The sequence below is a fragment of the Anabrus simplex genome, chromosome 1 (genome assembly GCF_040414725.1).
Source record: "Anabrus simplex isolate iqAnaSimp1 chromosome 1, ASM4041472v1, whole genome shotgun sequence".
NCBI lineage: Eukaryota > Metazoa > Arthropoda > Insecta > Orthoptera > Tettigoniidae > Anabrus > Anabrus simplex.
Genome location: NC_090265.1, coordinates 547,613,377 through 547,637,148, shown reverse-complemented (window position 1 = coordinate 547,637,148; position 23,772 = coordinate 547,613,377). Strand labels below are relative to the sequence as shown.

Here is a 23,772-nt window from a genome sequence, read left to right as displayed (position 1 = left end):
CATCCGTTTGATTATTCTATTATGTTCTCAATCTTTCTAAAATATCACCATATCTTACTAGCAAATTATCAAATCCTATATACGATCTCATTTCATCTTAAATTCATGTCACATGTTCTAACGTAAGCCTGGTGTCTAGCACAATGTCGTATTGTATTCACATTGGAACCAACTTAACCTCCTCTTACTGAGTATTGAAAGTATTGCGAACGGAACATTAAATTATCACTGGTTAACCATCTCCTACATTAATGGATTTGACATTCATGTTAGATGATTACTTAATAACCTACCTAGTTATTTACGGGAGTTGTCTTCTCATGTAACATCACTCCTTTGGAAATATTTAAGATAGCACTTTGTTCCTCTTTCGATAAATGAAAATAAAAGTATAAAATAGCACTTTCCAAAAGAAAACAAATATCATCTTACATTAATGACTATAATGACTTATCTTTCCTCCGGCTCCATCGTTGTCGTCACATGTCTTGGTAGTTAGACATGCGGGGCTTAGTTCACGGCTTTCCTCTCATCCATGCGGGAACATCTGGGACAGTCTCGGGTCATTGCCGGTCGTCATGGGCTGGATTTGTCATATCGTGTCGCCATAACCTAGGTAGCTCTGCCTCCACTTCTTTAGCTCATGACGTCTTCGACTTCTTGCGCAGTTAGAACAAAATAATACGTCAGAATGGTTATTTTCGTCATCTTACGGACACAGCCTGCTATAATCTATTGATAATTTACGAGTACCGCTTCTTAAAAATGATCTTTTATAATGCTTTAGAATCTTTCAGTGTGTCTATGAATATTTCAATCTGATTACGATATAACGTTTTCCCTGTCTTGCGCTACTGTTGTTATTACTATGTAGCCTCTTAAAATCAACTCTGTCGTTTAATACGTCGTCTTGCTAGGATGTTGTGACGTAGTGATACGGAAATCTTCCAGTCCGCCGGAATAATTTTTAATTTTACGGAGCTGAATATATCCTTCAACGTCGGTACCTTGCGATAACCCGTAGACAATTATTATTTTATTTATGTCTTTCGTGTCTCTTCCTTTCAGATTAGCCTTCCTCTCTAGCTGTCTCGAATGGCGTTCTGCTTATGTATATTCAGTGAAAATCGAATGTCATTTTCAATAATAAATTTTAACAATCTTCTCGCGTCTTACTTTGTCACGGCCTTCTATACTTCTTTCTCCTCACGTACCTGATGAGAACATTATTCTTTTGACATTTAGGAATACTTTGATGCTTTATTACTGACGTTCTCACGGCCTAGACTCCTTATTCATTCCAAATAAACTTCACTGAGAATAGTGAAATGGCACACTCACTAAGGCCTCATTAGTTATTTCTATATAAACTTTCCCAAGTTTCCTTGACCAATAACTTGTTCAAATATGAAATATTTTCCTTGTTACTCGTTCTAGTTTCCCTGTAAATGGAATTGTTATTTTTAAATTACGGTTTCCTAATACCCTAAAATTTAGATGCACAATTTGAGCAAAATGATCTGAAAAACCAGTATCATGAACTTCTGTTTCATAATTCCAATTTTCCTCATTCAATACAATTTGATCTACTGCTGACTTGGTATCCCTAGATATTCTAGTTGGTTGATTTACAACTGTCTTTAGACCATACAAGGAAAGCAACATTTCTAGTCTTTTCTTATCTTGCCCAGCGTTAAAAAAATCTACATTAAAGTCGCCCATGATTATTACATTCTTGTTCTTATTCCGTAGGTCATCTAAAATAATTTCATTATTATTATAAAAAGTTTCAATATTACCAGAAGTATTTCTATAAGTGCATATAAGTATTAACTTATAATCCACTAGTTCAACAAAGCTAGCCTCGATATGCTCCTCTACATTCTGATACTCAAATTTATCCAACTACTTGCATTTGATATTATTATTCACATATGCATATAAACCTCCACACTTCCTTTGTCTTCTACAAAACTTCCTTGCAAGAGCATAACCTTCTAATACAAAGTTTGATATCTCATCCTCTACCAACCAATGCTCACATAAACATAAAACATCATACCCTTGTAGATTATCTGTCAACAGAACCTCCATACTTAGAATTTAATTTCTTAAAGATTGAACATTCTGGTGAATCAAATTTAGCTCTCTCTTTAGATTATTACTATTGTTACCTTTTACCTTAAAACAATTCTGGTCTAGTAATACTGGTCGTGTCCTTATCCTACTTGACGTTCTTATTTCTGGTTGTTTAGCTTGCCCTCCTTCAGTTCGTCCTGATGCTGCTCCAACATTCAGCTTCTCCAGGAACTCCTCTCCTCGTTCATCCAAGTGACTCCTACTGATGAGCTCAATGGTTTCTTCAAGGGTTTTTCCTGAATACTCGGTGCTTTCTGGCATTCCTGTCTCTGTCGTCAGAGCTCTTTCAGTCCTAAATGCTGCGTTCTCTTGAGTGCAAGCGAGGTACGCGAAAATTCAAATTATCTATTTTATTGTTTAGTAATTTATGCAGGTACACAAGAACCTTTTTACCCAGGCCCCATTAATCCGGATCTCCGGTTTATCCGGATCGAATATAATAAATTACTGTAAATTTCATAATGGGCTTCTAGCCACTCTAGCACTTCCTGGTACGACTCAAGATTAGAGGAAGGGGGGGGGGTGTAGACAGCACAAACAAACTAAATGTTTCCCTGTAGTCCTAATTTCAACAACCTACTCACCCTCTATAGTTTTTCAAGGTCTTCGGTGCAATTAATAATCACTACTGGTGAACCCTGACTTTTCCGCATTTTAATAGTTCCATTTCTTATCCATAAGAAAGCGTACTGTTTCTCCCTCCTATTCTGACGGGCAGTAGCTAGAAGCTTTCTCTTCTCCGGAACCAGGCTTTCGTTCACGTACACAATGGAGTCTCCAGAGAGTCCAGTATGATTCGTAGAGAGGTTCCTCTTTAGCCGGCGACGTTCGATGAGTTTCTCCTTTTCGAAGCGCCGCACGAATTTCACCACCTTCTTGGCTGGGTTGTTTAAGAAGTCGGTGGCACGCGTCAACCATCTCGTCCTTAACTTCCACATCCAGAGTTCTTCCAATCTGCTTTACTGTTTCCAGTACGTTTTCATTCGGGCACTCAGGAGCACCCTGTATTTCAAGAGTGTTCCTTCTGGAATATTGTTCTCCCTCTACAACACAGTTCTCCAGAGTCTTCACTTTGGCACGCAGATTGATATTCTCTTGCATTAAAAGTTCGATCTTGGCCAAACACTGAGCTATATCATACTGCTGTTTCTTCAGAAGGCTGGCGATATCATCAAGTTTAGTGTGACACTCTTCTAATGAATTGCCTAGGTCTCCCTCTGATCCTGTACCTTTTTCATCTCTTTCATTTCTTCCAGAATCTTGTTAATAAGTGCAATCACATGAGCAATTGATGGAGATGTTTCTTCGTTACAATATCTGCGCAATTCATCACTCCCTCCATCAACACTGAAGCACTTCACTTACGAGGGAACACATACATGTGTTTCACTCGGATTCGGTTGAAATTTGGTAGAAATATTCGTGGGAGGCAGTAGAATACTAAGGTGAAAACTGCATGTGCCCAGCGCAAGTTTAAACGCCAAAATAGAACAAATAAATAGTCGTAAAATGAGAAGAGCCGCGGGAATATCGGTGTGTGGCGGAGAGGTAGGGAGGAGCGAAGCAGCTGACGTGAGCAGCGTATAGTCGGGCTGCTCGCTCGAGTCGACTGAATGACCACCCACGCCCCTCCCGGCCACTCTTCTTTACTACACCGCAGTTCGCACATACCTCATATCTTCCCGATTAGAAACGTCAAAGCAGATCAAGAGGTGCACACTTAATAGTCGCCCGATGAGACAACGTTCTTACAATGACAGGTAAAATCTGACGTTCTTATAGTCATTTTTATGAATGGTGACTGTATATTTACTTTAACCATGTATGGTAATAATTGATTTTTTATACCTAGATACAACAAAACGCCCACTACAGAAGTCGTTCAATCCGTGGAATGTAGTAGTGTGGCTTCAGAATTGTTTTGCAGAGTGTGATAAAAAGACACCCCATTTTCTGAAGATGAAAGGAATTTGGGATTGGAATTATATCGTAAGTAGATCAATCTATTTATATATATTTACTTTTACGAGAAAAACAAGCGTTCACAGGAATTGTGATCTTGTCTCCGCTTTACAGGTCTAATTGCCGACAGGGTTTTGGATACCGATGTGACAGTCGAACTGGATGGCACATTGGATATGTCAGATGATGACTTTGATTTCGAGGACGACAATATTGAAACACCGTTATTTGACCTCGTCTCCAAAAATGTTGCTCCTAACCCTGCACCCACAACAACGGCTGAACGATGCCTAATCCCAATAACTTATGAGAAGAAGGTCGTCGAATATTGGCGAAACAAAGGTGGGAAACAGAGGAGCTTCGCATCAGTGAAACACAGGTTTCGTAAATTAAAGTTCCGGGAAGAGCTTTACAGGTGGGAGCAAAAATTGGAAAACGGTGGCACAATGGGAGAAAAAAATAAATTTGTTACGAAGAAGACTTATCAAAAGTTCAAAGAAAGTAGACAACGAAACAAAATTGTTACGATATAAATATTTAAAAATGGGCCTTAAAGTACGCTCGTCTAGTTAGCTACGACACGTTTCGAGCGTCTCATTCCTGGGTAATGAGTTTTAAAAAGAAATTCAAAATTGGATCAAGAAATATTTGCAAATTCGTATCTAAAAAGTGTCAATTTGAACAAGAAGATACTAATTGTAACGCGACACTGTTTGTGGAAGAAGTGTCGCAATTAATAGAAAGTCACGGCCCAGAGTGCGTGTTTAATACTGATCAGTCTGGTTTTCATGAAGAGTTCCATTCTGGAAGGACCCATAATGAACGAGGAGAAAGAGTCGTATTAGCGGAAGCACAATCTATGAATTCACTAACTCATAGGTACACAATACAGCCAATAATTTCGGCAGATAGACAACTCTTGCCGAAGTTGCCAGTGGTGTTGAAAGAACAAAATGGTAAATTAGGTCCTAATATTGTGAGCTAGTACCAGAGTACAGTGTTTTAGTTCTCGATTCCTGGACCGGACAGAAAGAAGAAAATGTTTTAAATGCTAAAATTGGGAGTAGGAAAATCATTAATGTTCAAACAATTCCGAAAGGAGCCACTGGACTTATCCAGCCATTAGGTGTTTGGGGCTTCCGCATTTGGAAGCAATTTATACGTATTTTGTACGATTTAATTTTGTTCAACTCGTTAGACATGAAGGTACATTTAAGGAACAACCTTTTAAAAGTGCAATCTTTGACGCGCAACCAGTTCTCTCTCCGCGTTTTCGCAGCATGTGGCAGTACAGTTGATACAAATGTGGCTATGTTAACAGGAAACCTTCACAGTTTGTTAATCCAGTCGATTATTGTTTCAAAGAAGAGCCTTCCTATAATCAATGTAATACTTATGAAAGAGACAGCGCTGTAAGATGTGCATAGTGCACACAGTATCTGTGCCTTGTCCACTTTTTTGTAAACAATCACTATTGCACTAATTACAAAGAGTAACAAGAACTGGGGCGTGAATTTTTCAAACCTTATTAGCATCGTTGTTCAAACATCGTCCTTTGTACACTTGTTTCATATGCTGTTTTCATATTTACGTTTTGCACATCTGATCGGGAAGTTACGGGGAACGCGCTAACTGTACGCTGCCTGGCTGCTGGCGCGGCTCGACATAGCCCGGTTGGCTCACGTCCGCTGCTTCGCTCCTCCCTACCTCTCCGCCACACCCCAATACTCTTCTAACTTTACGACTATTTATTTGTTCTATTTTGGCGTTTAAACTTGCGCTGGGCACATGCAGTTTTCACCTTAACATTCTACTACCTCCCACGAATATTCCTACCAAATTTCAACCGAATCCGAGTGAAACACATGTATGTGTTCCCTCGTTAATACCAGTTTTTACACGTTTCGCACTGTACTTTGGCTCCTTTCCCTACCTCCTTCTTACATCCCGCGCACAAGCCCATGACGACTAGGAGGTAGCTCCTTCTTTTTACAGATATCGCGTTAATAACTTATCACTTTTTAATATTCACACCCCGTTCAAGCGCCAAAACCCACTTGGTTTTGATATAGTTAGGAGTTAACGTGTACTTTTCTGCTGCACACACTTAAAATACACAGTTTTTAAGAGCTCTACCTATGCGTGGTTTCACTCTGCTGCCATTTTTAAAAGGTGGAGATAAATATCAGCACTGCAATTCCTATTTATTACAATTTGTTTTACGTCGCACCGACACAGATATGTCTTATGGCGACGAGGGAATAGGAAAGGGCTGGGAGTGGTACGGAAGCGGCCGTGGCCTTAATTAAGGTACAGTCCCAGCATTTGCCTGGTGTGAACATCGGGAAACTGCGGAAAACCATCTTCAGGGCTGTCGACAATAGGGTTCGAACCTTCTATCTCCCGAATACAAGCTCACAGCTGCGCAGCCCTAACTGCACGACAAACTCGCTCGGTACTGCAAGTCTTACTCTAAAGGAAGTTGTTCCAAAACTAGTGATGTAAGCTCAGAAGAGATCAAATAAACGTCAAGTATTCAGCTATTCCCGAACTTCAAGTTTCGTCACAATGCCACAAACACATTTAAACAAACAATATCGGACATCAGAACAGGGCACTTTTTCCGTGCAAAATATAACCAGATATGACCTTAAGCAACTAAAATGACCGAAATACGACGGACAATAAAAAGCGGTAAAATGTGCATTTATATGCCCATACAATTTTTGCTTAATTCCAGCAAATAGCCAAAACGGAAGACGGGGGGGAAAATATGCCATTTTCTGGACATCCGAACCCTTCTAATCACCAACAACAACACGCCTATATATTTTAAAGCTTAATATTATCTAAAACTGTCACTGGGAAGTTTATTGGTCGGGATTTCTCACAGATTAACTTTTATACCCAAAAGTGTTATTGAAGACAGAGCAAATTGTCTCTATGTCTCACTTTAACACTGTACAATATTATCAGTGTATCTATGAAACATGATTTCATTCATCTGTTTTGAATTATCCTGGGTCATTCAAACAGATTTTGTCTGGATTTTCACAATGACAATAATCTAATCTGACACTAAAATGTGCTTGCCATGAGACACAGAATAATACACAAGTGATTTACATGCATTTGTAATAAATTTAGAGATTTTGACGAAATTTCAAGTGCTGTGACATCCGTACAGATGGTTTCTGACGATTGCTACTGAAAATTTTACATTGGTTGTGACAATCTGATCTTGAAATTGTTTTCTCAATTTATATCTTTTCCTCCACTTTATAAATCCTATGGGAATCGTGCCTCTGGATCAAAAGAATAGGCATTTTACGGTGATTCTTTCGACGTTATTTGATCTTTTAAAGAAGAAAATTACTGGCTCATATATAGTTTTCTCCTTCGACCTCCTCAGGCTGCGAAACAGAGTCTTCAAATGACAATTATGTCAATAGAGTATTAAGCTTTACAAAATGTTATAATCCAGTCTTCCACAATTATATTCTGTAATTAAGAGAAATTTATGTTTCAATGGATGTCTCTATTCCCATGTACGGATAATTCCGCCCTCTTTGCGCCCTTTACGAACTTTATTTTATCATCTTAAATTTGAGGCAGAAGATCAGATGCCTTTCAGACTTGACTTTTCTCTTAGGAGGAAAGAATAATATGTAATAAAGTAACTTCCATATAGGATTGATATTGCTGACAAATTTTCAACTTTTTAAATTTTTTGTGAACATTTTCATGTTTATGCGCAAGATGCACTGAAAGCTACCATTATCTCATAAAAACCACAACTTGTCCAAAAAGGAAACAACACCCAAGATAAATATTTGTTTTATAACATTAAATAATATGCATCTCCTCCTACATTGAGAAGATTGGAATTACCTGATGTGGTCCATGCTCAGCAATGCTTACAAGCAGTTCTCGTTTCTTTCTTCTACTTTTACAACGTCCTTACAAATTATTGTTTTATTAAAGGTAGACGCAGAAAATTCTACATGTACAAGCCATTTCAAAAGTTGTAATTTTATAGGGCACATTGGATGAAAACACGATATTCCGTGTACATCATTATGGACGCAGATTTTGAATGGCTTAAAGCCCCGGAGCCCCTGACCACGTTGATGTGTGATGTAAGGCAGCCTGTTCCCAAGTTGATCTTCCACTTCACACTCGGTTGTTAAATTCAACAAGAAACTCGCTGCAGTACAGGAACAAAAGCTCAAGTTCGATTTCATCTCACGTAGGAGCTGTGTCAATTTACAAACCCAATTTCTTTGAAATTATTTTAGAAAAGACTACGTAAATAACTGGTAGGGAGTCTACCATGTAGGAGACAGCCCTAAATGCAGTTGATTGATTGATTGATTGATTGATTGATTGATTGATTGATTGATTGATTGATTGATTGATTGATTGATTGATTGATTGATTGATTGGTTGGTTGATTGATTGATTGATTGATTGATTGATTGATTGATTGATTGATTGATTGATTGATCATAGCCACGAAACCTCCAGTTTTACGTGGAATCCGAACACAAAGACGTGACTTGTCATTTCAAAATACCCCACATGCATTTTTAAAATATATAATTTAAATGCCATTGGTTTTTACGTCTCACTACTTCTATGGTCTTCATAAAAGCCGAAGTAGGCGTCAAGAAGGCCAGCGTTCCATCATCGGAGCCATTCAACCGTGGCTTTATCTGGGCTATTATTATTATTATTATTATTATTATTATTATTATTATTATTATTATTATTACCATCCCGAGCGAGTTGACGTTGCGGTTAGGGGCGCGCAGCAGTGAGCTCGCATTCGGGAGATAGTGGGTTCGAACCCCACTGTCGGCAGCCCTGAAGATGGTTTTCCGTAGTTTCCCGTTTCCACACCACGGAAATGTTAGAGCTATACCTCAATTAAGGCCACTCCTACCCCTGTCCTAACCCATCGCCATAAAACCACGGAAAACCATCTTCAGGGCTGCCGATAGTGGGGCTCGAACCTACTATCTCCCGAATACTGGATACTGGCCGCACTTAAGCGACTGCAGCTATCGAGCTCGGTCGGGTAAATAAGAAAAAAGTAAAAGTAATCTAAACAATTAACGACAACAGATATAAACATTCGTCGGACAATACGCCTATGTTAAAAATCTCAGATCTCTGCGTGCCGTAGATTTGGCTGGGCATCGCACACATACACACAGGCAAACACTTGCAGATATTACGGACTGGATGTGGCTCTTCGTGTCTTGGACCGAAAATGGCTTCCTACACCATGGACTTAAAAAAAAAAAAGCTCCAACTCACCAACGAAAGCGAAAATAAGAAAGCAGGCTTCGAGGTACATTCGGACCCCATTCCATCTACCTATGTTCAAAATTTCAGATCTCGGCGTGCCGTAGATTTGTCTGGGCATCGCGTATACACAGACAGACAATTATTCTGTACCCGTGCTTCGCTACGGTATTCTACATTGTATATGGTTATCGAAGTAAATTATTACACTACACGCAATGATTTTTTTTAAATTGCATATCTCTTAGCGTTATCCGAGAAACAGTATGGGGAGGTCCCTATACGTTGTATCTAATGTAACGTGCGAGCTGCACAGTTGTGATGGTAACGACAGGCGCACTTGCCTACTGCCATTCACAAGATAGATGGGAAGTTTTCATTATGATACAAAACATAGAAAACAATCGATTTGGAGAGTTTTCATTACAATGACAGGCACAATCGGGTAGGAGAGTTTTAAAGAAAACTGCATGCTCCCTTGCCTTCTGCCAGTCAAATCGAGAAGGGAATTATCCATTACAATGATCGACGCTCTTTACTAACGCCAGTTACACAGGAGTTGGAGAAGGATCCCATTCCTACTGCCAGCCAAAGTTGATGTGGGGAGTATTGATTACAATAAAAGACGCCCTCCTGCTGACAGTCACTATCGATTTGTAAAGTTTTAGTGATAATGGCAGACACACCCTTTCAAGATAGATAAAAAACGATTTCCATGAATATATATAGATCGACATACGAAAGTATATGCATGTTTTCAATATTGCAGACCTTCATGTACATATTAACTGCTGCTAAACGGTATGTTATATCGACAAATGGATTGTACCATAAAACGCCTCCTTTAGCGATCTAAATGGTTTATTTTCTCGTATCTACTCTATTTATGGATTAAATCGAGTTAGAAAGTTTGAATAGGGTGAAATTTCGGTACATTTTTAACACTTTACTTTATGAATTATGGTTCGCATATGACCATTGGTCGTGTCAATGTGCGTGCAAATTTGATAACTCTATATTTCCTATAAGTGTGTCAAACTAAGAAACATACGTGTAAAAAGCACAAAATTTACGTACAATCGAGAAACGACAAAAAGTCATAGGACCAAAGTTGTAGATCACTCCAAATGGAACCCAGATTGTGCCATCAGTTTTGTAATACGATTTACCGTTTAGCCATCAAATACCTCGAAAGGAAAGTCCGCACCGTCATTAAAATTTCCTCCATATTTCGATATTTTTTCGGGATAAAAAGTGAAAAATTTAAACATCTTGGAATTTTTCTTCCGGTTACAGGCTAAAAGCCATAATAGCCAAATTTCAATTTTCTAGCTCGTCTGGCAGATTGTGCCGCCATCTTGATTGGGAGGGAGGGGGTAAAAATTGCAAAATTCCTGAAAGTTTTTAAGCTCACAAAAAGTATAGGTTATCGCTTTGGATAAATATATACGACTGCATTCTTATGCTGAGCCCAAAATTTGAAGCCACCTAGCGTGCTCCCTCAGGGAATGTTGAGAATTCCCGATTCTTCTAGGAATCCTGAGGTCATCAGCTTCTCTGCTACCAAGTTGTAAGTTTCTGAGTTGCCTGGAAGTGCCTCATTGATTCACGTCTTTTTACATTTATATACCTTTATATATATATAGCTAAATTATTTAAAGGTCTCAAAAGACCCGAGGATACGAAGCCCTGGCTAAACCCAAAGGCCATGCATATGCAGCATTCGTTGATTACAAACAAGCTTTTGACGGGGTAAACAGGGATAGAATACTGGAAAAACTAAAGCCTGCGTTAGACGAAGAAAGTCAGATCTTTAAGTTCATAGCAAGCATCCTCCGAGAAAATACAATCAGAATCCACGATGGCCTAATCCAATCCAAAGGAATCCAGCAAACAAACGGAGTACTCCAGGGAGATCCTATAAGCCCCATTATGTTTAACGTACTTACCCATGATGTGATACAAAGGATACAAACAGAAGAAGTGAGGATGTGTTTGTACGCTGATGACATGATCATGCTCTCAGAAAGAAGAGATCCCCTGCAAGAAGCCATAAACAAATTGGAAGAGTGGTCCTAAGAAAATGACCTAGTTATAAATAGGGAAAAGACAAAAATAATGAAATTCAGAAAAGGAGGAAATCTGGCGAACACTGATAGATTCACTTGCGGGGAAGAAGTACTAGAAATAGTCAAAAGCTACAAGTACCTAGGACTCACACTGCAAGTGACAGGACATGCCTTTTCCAAGCACATTGAAGACAGAGCTGTAAGAGCAATAAAGGCGACTTTCGAGATAAAGAAACTGAATCTACTATCCGTCACAACAGCCCTGAGACTATTCGACATAAAGATCGCTCCCATTGCCTCATACAGCATACAGCTTATATGGAACCACCTCACATATTCGAATCTGAAGCGATTAGAGGGAATTAAAACAGCCTACCTGAAAAGAAAGCTTTGTGTCTCAAAATACACGCAAAACAGAATAACGTATATCCTGGCAGACACAACCTTCTTTATAGAAGACCTGATGAAAGCTCATAATCTGATACCAACGCCACAAAGCACCAGATTCCTAGAAGACAGGCGACAGAAAGCGAGGGACATCAATCCCGGACTCCTCACCACCCCAGCCATGACAAGCAACGAATGGAAAAAGGCCAACTACCAACTGCGCCATTTATATACGAGAGTGGCAGCCCACGGACTACATCACCGAATATGTTCAACCAAGGGATACCACAGCCCCACCGACAGATGTCAGTGCACCATATGTGGAGGACCATGCAACACGTATCATATCATTGAGTGTAAAGACAGCACATTGACTTTGTCACACTATGCAAATGATGCTAATTTCGTTTAATTAATTAATACCTTGTACACAATGTGTTTAATAAATGAAATATATGTATATATAGCTCCAGACCGACTTGTTTTTATATATTATATATGTGAATTATACAGTTTTAAAATTGTGATGTCACTGATAATTTGCTACGCACTTGATTTCGTTATTTGAAAGTACGAGAGACCTTTTACCATAACATATTAGCAAGTGAAGCTAACTATTAAGTTCTGGATGGGTCCAACTTTTTAAGCCATAGTTATTTTAGCTCTTTATTAATACCATATAGGAGCTGCCTAATCAAGGCGGCAAAGATATGCTCGGCCATCCGGAAGGACGTGGTTTCGATCCACCGTGAGGAGGTGAGAAAAAATAGAAACGAGATTTCCACTTCTGGAGAGGCAAATGGCCCTGAAGTTCGCTCAGTATACACCAAAAATGAGTACCAAGAGCTGCTGGGTGTACTCGATGCACAGTACACGATCTAATACAGTGCAGTAGAGTTGGCGTGAGAATGGACATCCGGCCGTAAAACTGGGCCAAATCCACACTTCGCGCCGCGCCAGAAATTGGGGAAAGGACAAGAAGAATTGTTTAACGTCCATTCAATTGCTGTAGATGTTCAGAGAGGCCAGAGTTTCGGAATTATCCCAAAGGAATTCCTTAACGTGCCAGCACATTTAAACAATCTCAAAAGTCACCGACCTCAGCTAGGATAATATCGTTGCCAAAAGACCTATCTGTGTCGTTGTGACGAAAAGCAACTTGTAAAAGAAAATAAATCAGCTAGGATCGAACTCGCTGCCTTTCAACTCATGGACAACTACTAACTGATTGCTGCAATGATATCGGCATCAAAATTGGCTGTTTCCTTCTAGACAGATGACGGAATAACAATGAGTTGGTGAAAGTACATGGACAAGTTCATTAACAAATTAATGGCTCTTTTGAAATATTACCTCTCGGAAAGGAACGGGACATTTAATTCTTGTATAAAGATCAATAATCCTGCATATGCCAGGGAGTGCAAAGGAAATGTGATGACTGATGAAACTAATTCCAAACCATTGTCGCATTAATGCAACCGGGATATTTTGGGTGATAATGTTAATGGTTATCATAAGATTATAAGGAGTATTTCGAAATCGGAACAAATTTGATTTAAATTTCTCGAAGAACTAAAATACATACATACATACATACATACATACATACATACATACATACATTATCATTATAGACTGTTATGCCTTTCAGCGTTCAGTCTGCAAGCCTCTGAGAATTCACTAAACGTCGCCACAATCCTCGATTTGCAACTAGTGTTGTGGCCTCATTTAGTTCTATACCTCTTATCCTTAAATCGTTAGAAACCGAGTCTAACCATCTCCCTCTACTTCTCTTACCCTCCATAGCAGAGTCCATTATTATTCTAGGTAACCTATCCTCCTCCATTCGCCTCGCATGACCCCACCACCGAAGCCGGTTTATGCGTACAGCTTCATCCATCGAGTTCATTCCAAAAATTAGCCTTTATCTCCTCATTCCGAGTACCATCCTGCCATTGTTCCCACCTGTTTGTACCAACAATCATTCTTGCTGCTTTCATGTCTGTTACTTCTAACTTATGAATAAGATATTCTGAGTCCACCCAGCTTTCGCTTCCGTAAAGCAAAGTTGGTCTGAAAACAGACCGATGTAAAGATAGTTTCGTCTGGGAGCTGACTTCCTTCTTACAGAATACTGTTGATCGCAACTGCGAGCTCACTGCATTGGCTTTACGACACCTTGATTCAATCTCACTTACTATATTACCATCCTGGGAGAACACACAACCTAAATACTTGAAATTATCGACCTGTTCTAGCTTTGTATCACCAATCTGACATTCAATTCTGTTGAATTTCTTACCTACTGACATCAATTTAATCTTCGAGAGGCTAATTTTCATACCATACTCATTGCACCTATTTTCAAGTTCCAAGATATTAGACTGCAGGCTTTCGCCACAGTCTGCCATTAAGACCAAGTCGTCAGCATAGGCCAAACTGCTTACTACATCTCCACCTAACTGAATCCCTCCCTGCCATTTTATACCCTTCAACAGATGATCCATGTAAACTACGAACAGCAAAGGTGAAAGATTACAGCCTTGTCTAACTCCTGTAAGAACCCTGAACCAAGAACTCATTCTACCATCAATTCTCACTGAAGCCCAATTGTCAACATAAATGCCATTGATTAATTTTAATAATCTACCTTTAATTCCATAGTCCCCCAGTATGGGAACATCTTTTCCCTCGGTACCCTGTCATATGCTTTCTCTAGATCTACGAAACATAAACACAACTGCCTATTCCTCTCGTAGCATTTTTCAGTTACCTGGCGCATACTGAAAATCTGATCCTGACAGCCTCTCTGTGGTCTGAAACCACACTGGTTTTCATCCAACTTCCTCTCAACGACTGATCGCACCCTCCCTTCCAAGATGCCAGTGAATACTTTGCCTGGTATACTAATCAATGAGATACCTCGATAGTTGTTGCAATCCTTCCTGTTCCCTTGCTTATAGATAGGTGCAATTACTGCTTTTGTCCAATCTGAAGGCACATTACCAACACTCCATGCTAATTTTACTACTCTATGAAGCCATTTCATCCCTGCCTTCCCACTATACTTCACAATTTCAGGTCTAATTTCATCTATTCCTGCTGCCTTATGACAATGGAGTTTATTTACTATCCTTTCCACTTCCTCAAGCATAATTTCACCAACATCATTTTCCTCCTCCTCATGAGCTTGGCTGTTTGCAACACCACCATGATGATTTCCTTTTACATTGAGAAGATGTTCAAAATATTCCCTCCACCTCTCCAGTTATTCCCTGGGATCTATTATGAGTTCACCTGAGTTACTCAAAACACTGTTCATTTACTTTTTCCATCCCTTCCTAAGATTCTTTATTACTGTCCAGAAAGGTTTCCCTGCTGCTTGACCTAGCTTTTCCAGGTTATTACCAAAATCTTCCCATGACTTCTTTTTGGATTCAACAACTATTTGTTTCGCTCTGTTTCATCTACGTACCAATCCCTGTCTGCCTCGGCCCTTGTTTGGAGCCATTTCTGATAAGCCTTCTTTTTACGTTTACAGGCTGCTCTCACTTCCTCATTCCACCAAGATGTTCGCCTTTTCCCATCTTTACACACAGTTGTTCCTAGGCATTCCCTTGCTGTTTCTACTACAGCATCCCTGTATGCCACCCATTCACTTTCTATATCCTGAACCTGCTTACTGTCTACTGTTCGAAACTTCTCACTAATCATATCCATGTACTTCTGTCTAATTTCCTCGTCCTGGAGATTTTCTACCCTTATTCGTTTGCAGACAGATTTCACTTTCTCTACCCTAGGCCTAGAGATACTTAGTTCACTACAGATCAGATAGTGGTCTGTATCATCGAAAAAATCCGCGAAAAACTCGTACATTCCTAACAGATTTCCTGAATTCAAAGTCTGTTAAGATATAGTCTATTATGGATCTGGTACCCCTAGCCTCCCACGTGTAGCGGTGAATAGCCTTATGCTTGAAGAATGTATTCGTAACAGCTAAACCCACACTAGCACAGAAGTCCAGCAAACACTTCCCATTCCCATTAGCTTCCATATCTTCCCCACATTTACCAATCACCCTTTCGTATCCTTCAGTTCTATTCCCAACTCTCGCATTGAAATCGCCCATTAGCACTATTCTATCCTTGCTGTTGACCCTGACCACGATGTCACTCAATGCTTCATAAAACTTGTCAACTTCATCCTCATCTGCACCCTCACATGATGAATACACGGACGCAATTCTTGTCCTAATTCCTCCTACTGACAAATCTACCCACATCATTCGCTCATTTACGTGCCTAACAGAAACTATGTTGCGTGCAATGGTATTCCTGATAAAGAGCCCTACCCCAGACTCTGCCCTTCCCTTTCTAACACCCGTCAAGTACACTTTATAATCTGCTATCTCTTCCTCATTATCTCCCCTTACCCGAATATCACTTACTCCTAGCACATTCAGATGCATCCTCTTTGCTGACTCAGCCAGTTCTACTTTCTTTCTTCCATAAGCCCCATTAATATTGATAGCTCCCCATCGAATTCCATTTCGTTCGCCAAGTTGTTTCCAAGGAGTCCCTCGCCTGTCAAATGGGAGTGGGACTCCATTACTCCCATAGGTCCGAGGCTTGCTTAAAGTGTTCTGAGCTCGGTAAATTCATGAAGCAGGATGCTACCCTACTTACACATAGCCCAAGTGAGGATCTCTCCTCTAACGGGTTATGGACCACCGGTGAATTGTATAGTCCTAGCCGCCTGAGCACAAAGGAGGGCCACGACTCAGAATATGTCCGAGATGCCCACTCCCATTCCATAGCAACTGGTATCCTGACTCTCAGGACCACTTACAAGGCCACTCAGCCGTTGCCCATGGTTCACGAACTAGGACGTGACTACAGTAACTCACAAACATGAACCATTCAAAGAACTAAATACTAATTAATTCGGACACATCTTAACTGACAGACTTAAGAACGACGCTCATTGATGGTATTCAATTCAAGCAGGCGTTTGATTTAATGACAATCCTTCCGATACCACGGGAAGATTAGCCATTAATTTTACTATAATAATAATAATAATAATAATAATAATAATAATAATAATAATAATAATAATAATATACAGTTATCGGGCATTACTTCTCACTAACTACTTTTACGAATTTTTGGAGACGCCGAGGTGTGGGAATTTTGTTCCGCACGAGTTCTTTTCCGCACCTGTAATTGTACCAACAAGAGAATGGCGTATTTGAGTACCTTCAAATACCACTGGACTGAGCCGCAATCGAACTCGCCAACTTGATCTCTGAAGGCCAACCGTCTGAGCTACACAGTCCGGCACTTATTGCTACTTAATAAGAATTAACTTTGTCAAGTAAACGGTAAACACCGAACATGTCACCAAAAAATCACTTATATGTGGACGTCGCGCGGCATGGAGTGCCGACTGGACTTCTTCCTGTCTTTAAAAATTCGAATCTCCTTCTCCAATTTCATTACTGTAGTACCATAGTGTGTAACAATAAGAAGCCTATCGGTGATAGTAGCTGATAATATTATACTTTTGCGAAGAAGGGTGAAATGTGACCTATCCACTCATCTACTACTGATGGTTACGAGAGGACACAACTTTCCCTGAAAGGAGCAATTTAAAACGCGAGTTAATGTACTGATCTGGGCTCAACCTAGTGTGCCCAAATTAGTTCTCGCATATTATAATATAAAACAAAAATGTTCACATGTTCATGCACTGAACAGGTCATACCATTTAATATTAAATTGGATGTGTAATATGAAATAGGACCTGCAGAAATCCCAGACAGATATATTAGAAATATTAAACAGAAATCTGTTCCGTGGAACAAGTAAACAGATGGGTAGTACAGCCAGAGAATGAAGTTCCAAGGAGACCAGAAACCAAGTGAACTGAAGAAAGGAAGAGAGAGCCCACGGAGAAAACATGAAAGCCGTATGGAAGACCAGAAAGGCGAATCATAAAAGCACTGCGTGATTCAACAGAGCCCAAACGCAAATAATAATAATAATAATAATAATAATAATAATAATAATAATAATAATAATAATAATAATAATATCTCTTAACTGATTGACATAGCAATTCCAGCTCCTGTGTTCAGGGAAAAGTCAACAAATTTCTACCAAATGAAATAAGAGTCGTCGCCATAAGACCTATCTGTGTCGGTGCGACGTAAAGCAAATAACAAAAAAAAAGTTCCATTAGTGGTGGGACCACTAGTGCAGGGCCGGGCTGCCACCACAGATTTCCCACCAGCTATAGGATGCACTTCACCAGCTAAACCTTAACAAAAATATTCACGAAGAGCTGCAGAAGATAGTGGTTTTAGAAACCTGTAGCATTATGAGAAAAGTATAAGAAGAAGAAGAAGAAGAAGAAGAAGAAGAAGAAGAATGATAAACTCTTGTCCTCGTCCTAAGGTGATGCAGCTCTTTTCAGGCACGCCCTAAATGAAGATGAGCTGCATGTACCATTTTAACCAACGGTACCGAGAATCGAACCCGGCCCTGCGACGACGGCAGCTAATAACACTAATCGTTACGCTACGGAGGTGAACATGAGAAAAGTGCTGAATAGGCATGTGAAGAATCCATAAATGAAGACAATCAAAAAACCGGGGAATCTAGAGAAAAACTAGATAAGAATGCTACTGTTTTTACATCCCACCAACTACTACCTACAGTTACCGGAGACGTCGAGGGGCCGCAAATTATGTTTTACAGGAGTTCTTGCACTGGACTGAACTAGAATCTAACCCAAAACCTTGAGTTCAGAAAGCCAGCCCACAATCGTATGAGCTACTCAGCCTAGCAAAATGCAACAAAAAATGGCACTGTATTTCTAGTAGGACTGAGGAGTGAAATACGAAGGGGGATATAACAAGCAAAAGGGAACGCATTTAGACTACAAATATTTTATCACCAACTGCTTTAAAATAATAATTCATGCAACATTATTTAAAAGCACCAGTCTTACTTGTGTTCTGCTGTAGGTTCTTCTTTTTTGAGTCTTCACAAATCACTGTCGCTCTTTCTAAAGAATCGCCCATTCCATCCACTTTTTCACCTGTTGGAAAAGTTTATGAAATTATATTTGGCGATATGGAATATAGCAACATAGTCACAACACATATTGGCATGTAGTTTCGACGTGAAAGTGAGCAACAAATAATCGAATTCTTTGTTAATATAAAACAATTACAATTCATTAAAGTAATAAACACACACGAATATAATATATTTAGATACTCGCGATTAAAACATTTCTACTTTTTGAAGATATATTTTTTCGATTATTGATAACAAAGTCGATTGTTGGGTCCACCATATAAGCAACCCGAGAAGCCAAAGTTGAGCGATTTGATCTAACTACGGCTTTCATAAGGATGTTAAGCACAGACTCGTCTGACTTCACAGTACTGAAAAACACATTCCTCATTAAATCAAAAATGAGATTTTAAGCAATGACAAACTTCTGTAATTTTGAAAACTTTTTAAGAACACTCAGGGTTAAGACGTAGTAAGAGTTTTTTGTTATGTTCGGAAGAGGCGTTTTTATTCTGGGGAGTTTTGAAATCGAGGTTTTTTTTTCTTCATAGATGGTTGAAGAACGCGTCCTGTATACATTCTGATTGAAATAGCTGAAAAGCACTGAGCATGTAAAAAAAGTGAACACTACCCTTAAACGTAGAAAGAATACAGCTATAATTTGGTGTGATTAGTTTGGGACGGGTTCACCTGTTTCTTTTTATTATTTCTTACCTGCACTAAAATTCGAGTATTTATAAATTCAAATTCGACAGCAGATCTCGCTTGCTATCTTGAGTGCATCTTTTCCCCGGTCTTTTCCACACTCGTGTCAGTCCTCTAACTGGGATGGTATATTATTCTCGTATCGGGTAACATACTCTACAGCAAAAACATCACCTCAATACAGACTGCCCTGCCCTAGTCTTTCAAATGACCCAGCAGCAATCAAATACTGGTCTCCAAGAGACGTCCTCTGTACGCACGGACGAGGTTATTAGTGAATACTTACACTTGACAGCCGAGAGATCCATGGCTGATTGGCAGCGAGAATAAGCGCATCTGACTGACAAGGTCGAGAGCTAGTGGCTGTCAACCAGCTGGCTGATAAGAGGCGTCACTACAAAATTTCATGAGCGGACAGACGTAGAGAGTACTTAAAGATCACGTGGTCAGCCGACTCCAGGATATCCAACTGTCTAATATCTATTGTTATCTCAAGTGGCCGTGCATCAATAGATAACTGTTTGATACATCTCATTATATTCGTACATCCCGGATATGAGACTCTAAATAACATCCAGTTTACATCTAAGAACATAACACATTTTATGACTTATCCCTAGCCTGTTTCTTCTCTTTTCCTTTCTGTTTATAACTCCCTACAGAAAATATCTTCCTGAGGAGTCAAACACAGTACCTGATCCTTCAGAAGTGAGCGAGTAAGTAACTGTCTGAGTAGCTTAGACGGTTGAGCACCAACCCCAGCTCAAGTTCGCGGGTTCGATCCCGGCTCAGTGCGACGGTATTTGAAGGTGTTCATGTACGGAAGCCTCGAGTCCGTAGATTTACCGGCACGTAAAATAATACTGTGGGTCAAAATTTCGGCATCGCAGCATCTCCGAAAACCCTAAAATTAGTAGAACGTTTAACCATATTATTATTATTATTATTATTATTATTATTATTATTATTATTATTATTATTATTATTATTATTATTATCGTTTCAGTCATCTATGGGCTGCGATTACGCAACTTCCATTGCTTTCTCAAGTTCTTTCTCCTTCCTCTTTCGCCAGTATTCCTTCATCCGTTGGCTTGCTCGTGCTCGTTCTTCTGCCGAGAATACTCTATTCTTCCTCGTTTTCTCATCAGCTAGGTCCTTCACCTCCGTAACTCTCTCTCCTTTCTTTCTTTTCCAAATCTGAGAGTCCCTTGGTGGCTATTGTCTCAGCTGCGTATAAACATTCAGATTTGACTATCGTGCTGTAGTGCTTGAATTTGGCCTGGTAGGAGAGTGACATAGATTTGTAGGTGTTCTGACATAATCTAAACGCAGTTTCCATCTTTCTTGCACGTTCTTGAATTTCTGCTTTATCATTATTATTATTATTATTATTATTATTATTATTATTATTATTATTATTATTATTATTATTATTATTCTGCGTGAATGGGTCACTTAGGATTAAGTGGAATCAACGTTTGTTCGAATGGTAGTAACAGCTAATGGAATCACTAAAACTCACAAACAGAAACGGACACTTCGTTTGTGAATTTCCTCCCGAACGGCGGAAAAAGAATCGTGTAGCACAGCTCATTATGATGCCAGGTCTCTCTCAAGGTCAAGCTGGCGGTGCTGTTAACAGGAGAGGGTAACTCCTGCTTGCCATTTGTGCTGAACCGGGAAAAGGCCTACCCATTGTCATTTCATTCTGCAACGCCACAATGTGTAAACTGTGGTCTAATTCATTACAGTCACAGCGGTTCCTTGTACACTGACTGACAGTGACAATGCAACACCAAGGAGGAGTGGTTCGAAAGGGATGAAAGTTGGGGAAAAAACAGAGACGGCACGGACGAATAATTGATGTTTATTTCAAACCGATATGCTGGTTACACAATGCGCACGGCATCGACTCAGTAGGATGTAGGACCACCGCGAGCGGCGATGCACGCAGAAACACGTCGAGGTACAGAGTCAATAAGAGTGCGGATGGTGTCCTGTGGGATGGTTATCCATTCTCTGTCAACCATTTGCCACAGTTGGTCGTCCGTACGAGGCTGGGGCAGAGTTTGCAAACGGCGTCCAATGAGATCCCACACGTGTTCGATTGGTGAGAGATCCGGAGAGTACGCTGGCCACGGAAGCATCTGTACACCTCGTAGAGCCTGTTGGGAGATGCGAGCAGTGTGTGGGCGGGCATTATCCTGCTGAAACAGAGCATTGGGCAGCCCCTGAAGGTACGGGAATGCCACCGGCCGCAGCACATGCTGCACGTAGCGGTGGGCATTTAACGTGCCTTGAATACGCACTAGAGGTGACGTGGAATCATACGCAATAGCGCCCCAAACCATGATGCCGCGTTGTCTAGCGGTAGGGCGCTCCATAGTTACTGCCGGATTTGACCTTTCTCCACGCCGACGCCACACTCGTCTGCGGTGACTATCACTGACAGAACAGAAGCGTGACTCATCGGAGAACACGACGTTCCGCCATTCCCTCATCCAAGTCGCTCTAGCCCGGCACCATGCCAGGCGTGCACGTCTATGCTGTGAAGTCAATGGTAGTCTTCTGAGCGGACGCCGGGAGTGCAGGCCTCCTTCAACCAATCGACGGGAAATTGTTCTGGTCGATATTGGAACAGCCAGGGTGTCTTGCACATGCTGAAGAATGGCGGTTGACGTGGCGTGCGGGGCTGCCACCGCTTGGCGGCGGATGCGCCGATCCTCGCGTGCTGACGTCACTCGGGCTGCGCCTGGACCCCTCGCACGTGCCACATGTCCCTGCGCCAACCATCTTCGCCACAGGCGCTGCACCGTGGACACAGCCCTATGGGTATCGGCTGCGATTTGACGAAGCGACCAACCTGCCCTTCTCAGCCCGATCACCATACCCCTCGTAAAGTCGTCTGTCTGCTGGAAATGCCTCCGTTGACGGCGGCCTGGCATTCTTCGCTATACACGTGACCTGTGGCACACGACAACACGTTCTACAATGACTGTCGGCTGAGAAATCACGGTACGAAGTGGGCCATTCGCCAACGCCGTGTCCCATTTATCGTTCGCTACGTGCGCAGCACAGCGGCGCATTTCACATCATGAGCATACCTCAGTGACGTCAGTCTACCCTGCAATTGGCATAAAGTTCTGACCACTCCTTCTTGGTGTTGCATTTGCTCTGTCAGTCAGTGTATATTATCATATCACCATAGACACTGGTGCTCTCCTTTTTTTAAAAATTATTATTTTTCGGTTTTTTCATCTGACCATTTTAGGGGGGTTTTCCCCTAGTTTTCCCCTTGTGGATCCGCCCCTGACGTACACAAACATGGAGATGGAACCAAGTCTCGTCCGAGAAGAATATGAAATGTGGGTCTATTCGTCCTTGGTATTCATTTTCTAGACTCCACTTAGAAAATGTGCACCTATGTACACAGTGACCTTTTAGCATGCCATTGCTCTGGTTCGTACATGTTCTGATAACTTCTGGAACGTGACACATTGGTCCATCATAGTATTTCAGGACAAAAGGTAAGATCAACTAAGAATTAATGGATAACTCAGGAGATACGAGACCCCATTGACGAACGACGAAAGTACAAGAATGCAAAAAATGAGGAGGGCAGAAATGAATACAGGCGAATAAAGAATGAAGTAGATAGAACCTGCAAGACAGCTAATAAAGAATGTCTCAAAGTGCAAAGATATTGACGGTTGTACGGTTCTGGGAAAAGTAGCTGTTGCATACAGGAAAATCAAGGAAACCTTCGGAGAAAATAAAACTAGGTGTATGAATATTAAGAGCTTAGATGGAAAACCATTTCTAGCGAAAGAAGACGAGGCAGAAAGATGGTAGGAACATATCCAGCAGTGGTAGTAAAGAAGTAGATGAAGACTACTACTGCTAAAATGTTTTCATTTCTCCCCTGTAGAAGGTGGGGGCCAATGACCTAGATGTTAGGCCCATTTAAACAATAAGCATCGTGAAGGGGGAGGCGGGCCTCTTAAACGGTAACGCCGTCTCTCAGGCCGGGAGATTTGTTACGGTGAAGGAGATGCACGGAAAAGGTGAAGGGGTTGGCGGCCGTAGCCCATTCTAGGAACTGTCCCGGCATT

The 23,772-nt window shown here is 40.7% G+C and overlaps 1 protein-coding gene across 3 annotated transcripts in view; it reads right to left on the bottom strand.

Annotated features, from left to right (window-relative positions):
* The window catches only part of LOC136869295 (sialin), a 144,985-nt gene extending 124,917 nt beyond the window's left edge, over window positions 1–20,068 (bottom strand). The window contains exons 1-2 of one of the 3 annotated variants that reach the window (XM_067144837.2): window positions 19,944–20,068; window positions 18,882–18,971 (exon numbers count right to left, since the gene is read on the bottom strand). In XM_067144837.2, coding sequence (XP_067000938.2) covers window positions 18,882–18,971; window positions 19,944–19,965 — 112 coding nt within the window. In that variant the 5' untranslated portion in view covers window positions 19,966–20,068. Of the gene's footprint in view, window positions 1–11,360; window positions 11,452–18,881; window positions 18,972–19,666; window positions 19,883–19,943 lie in introns of those variants that run through there. The other 2 variants (XM_067144839.2, XM_067144840.2) reach the window with 2 other exon arrangements.
* Between the last annotated feature and the right edge of the window lie 3,704 nt (window positions 20,069–23,772).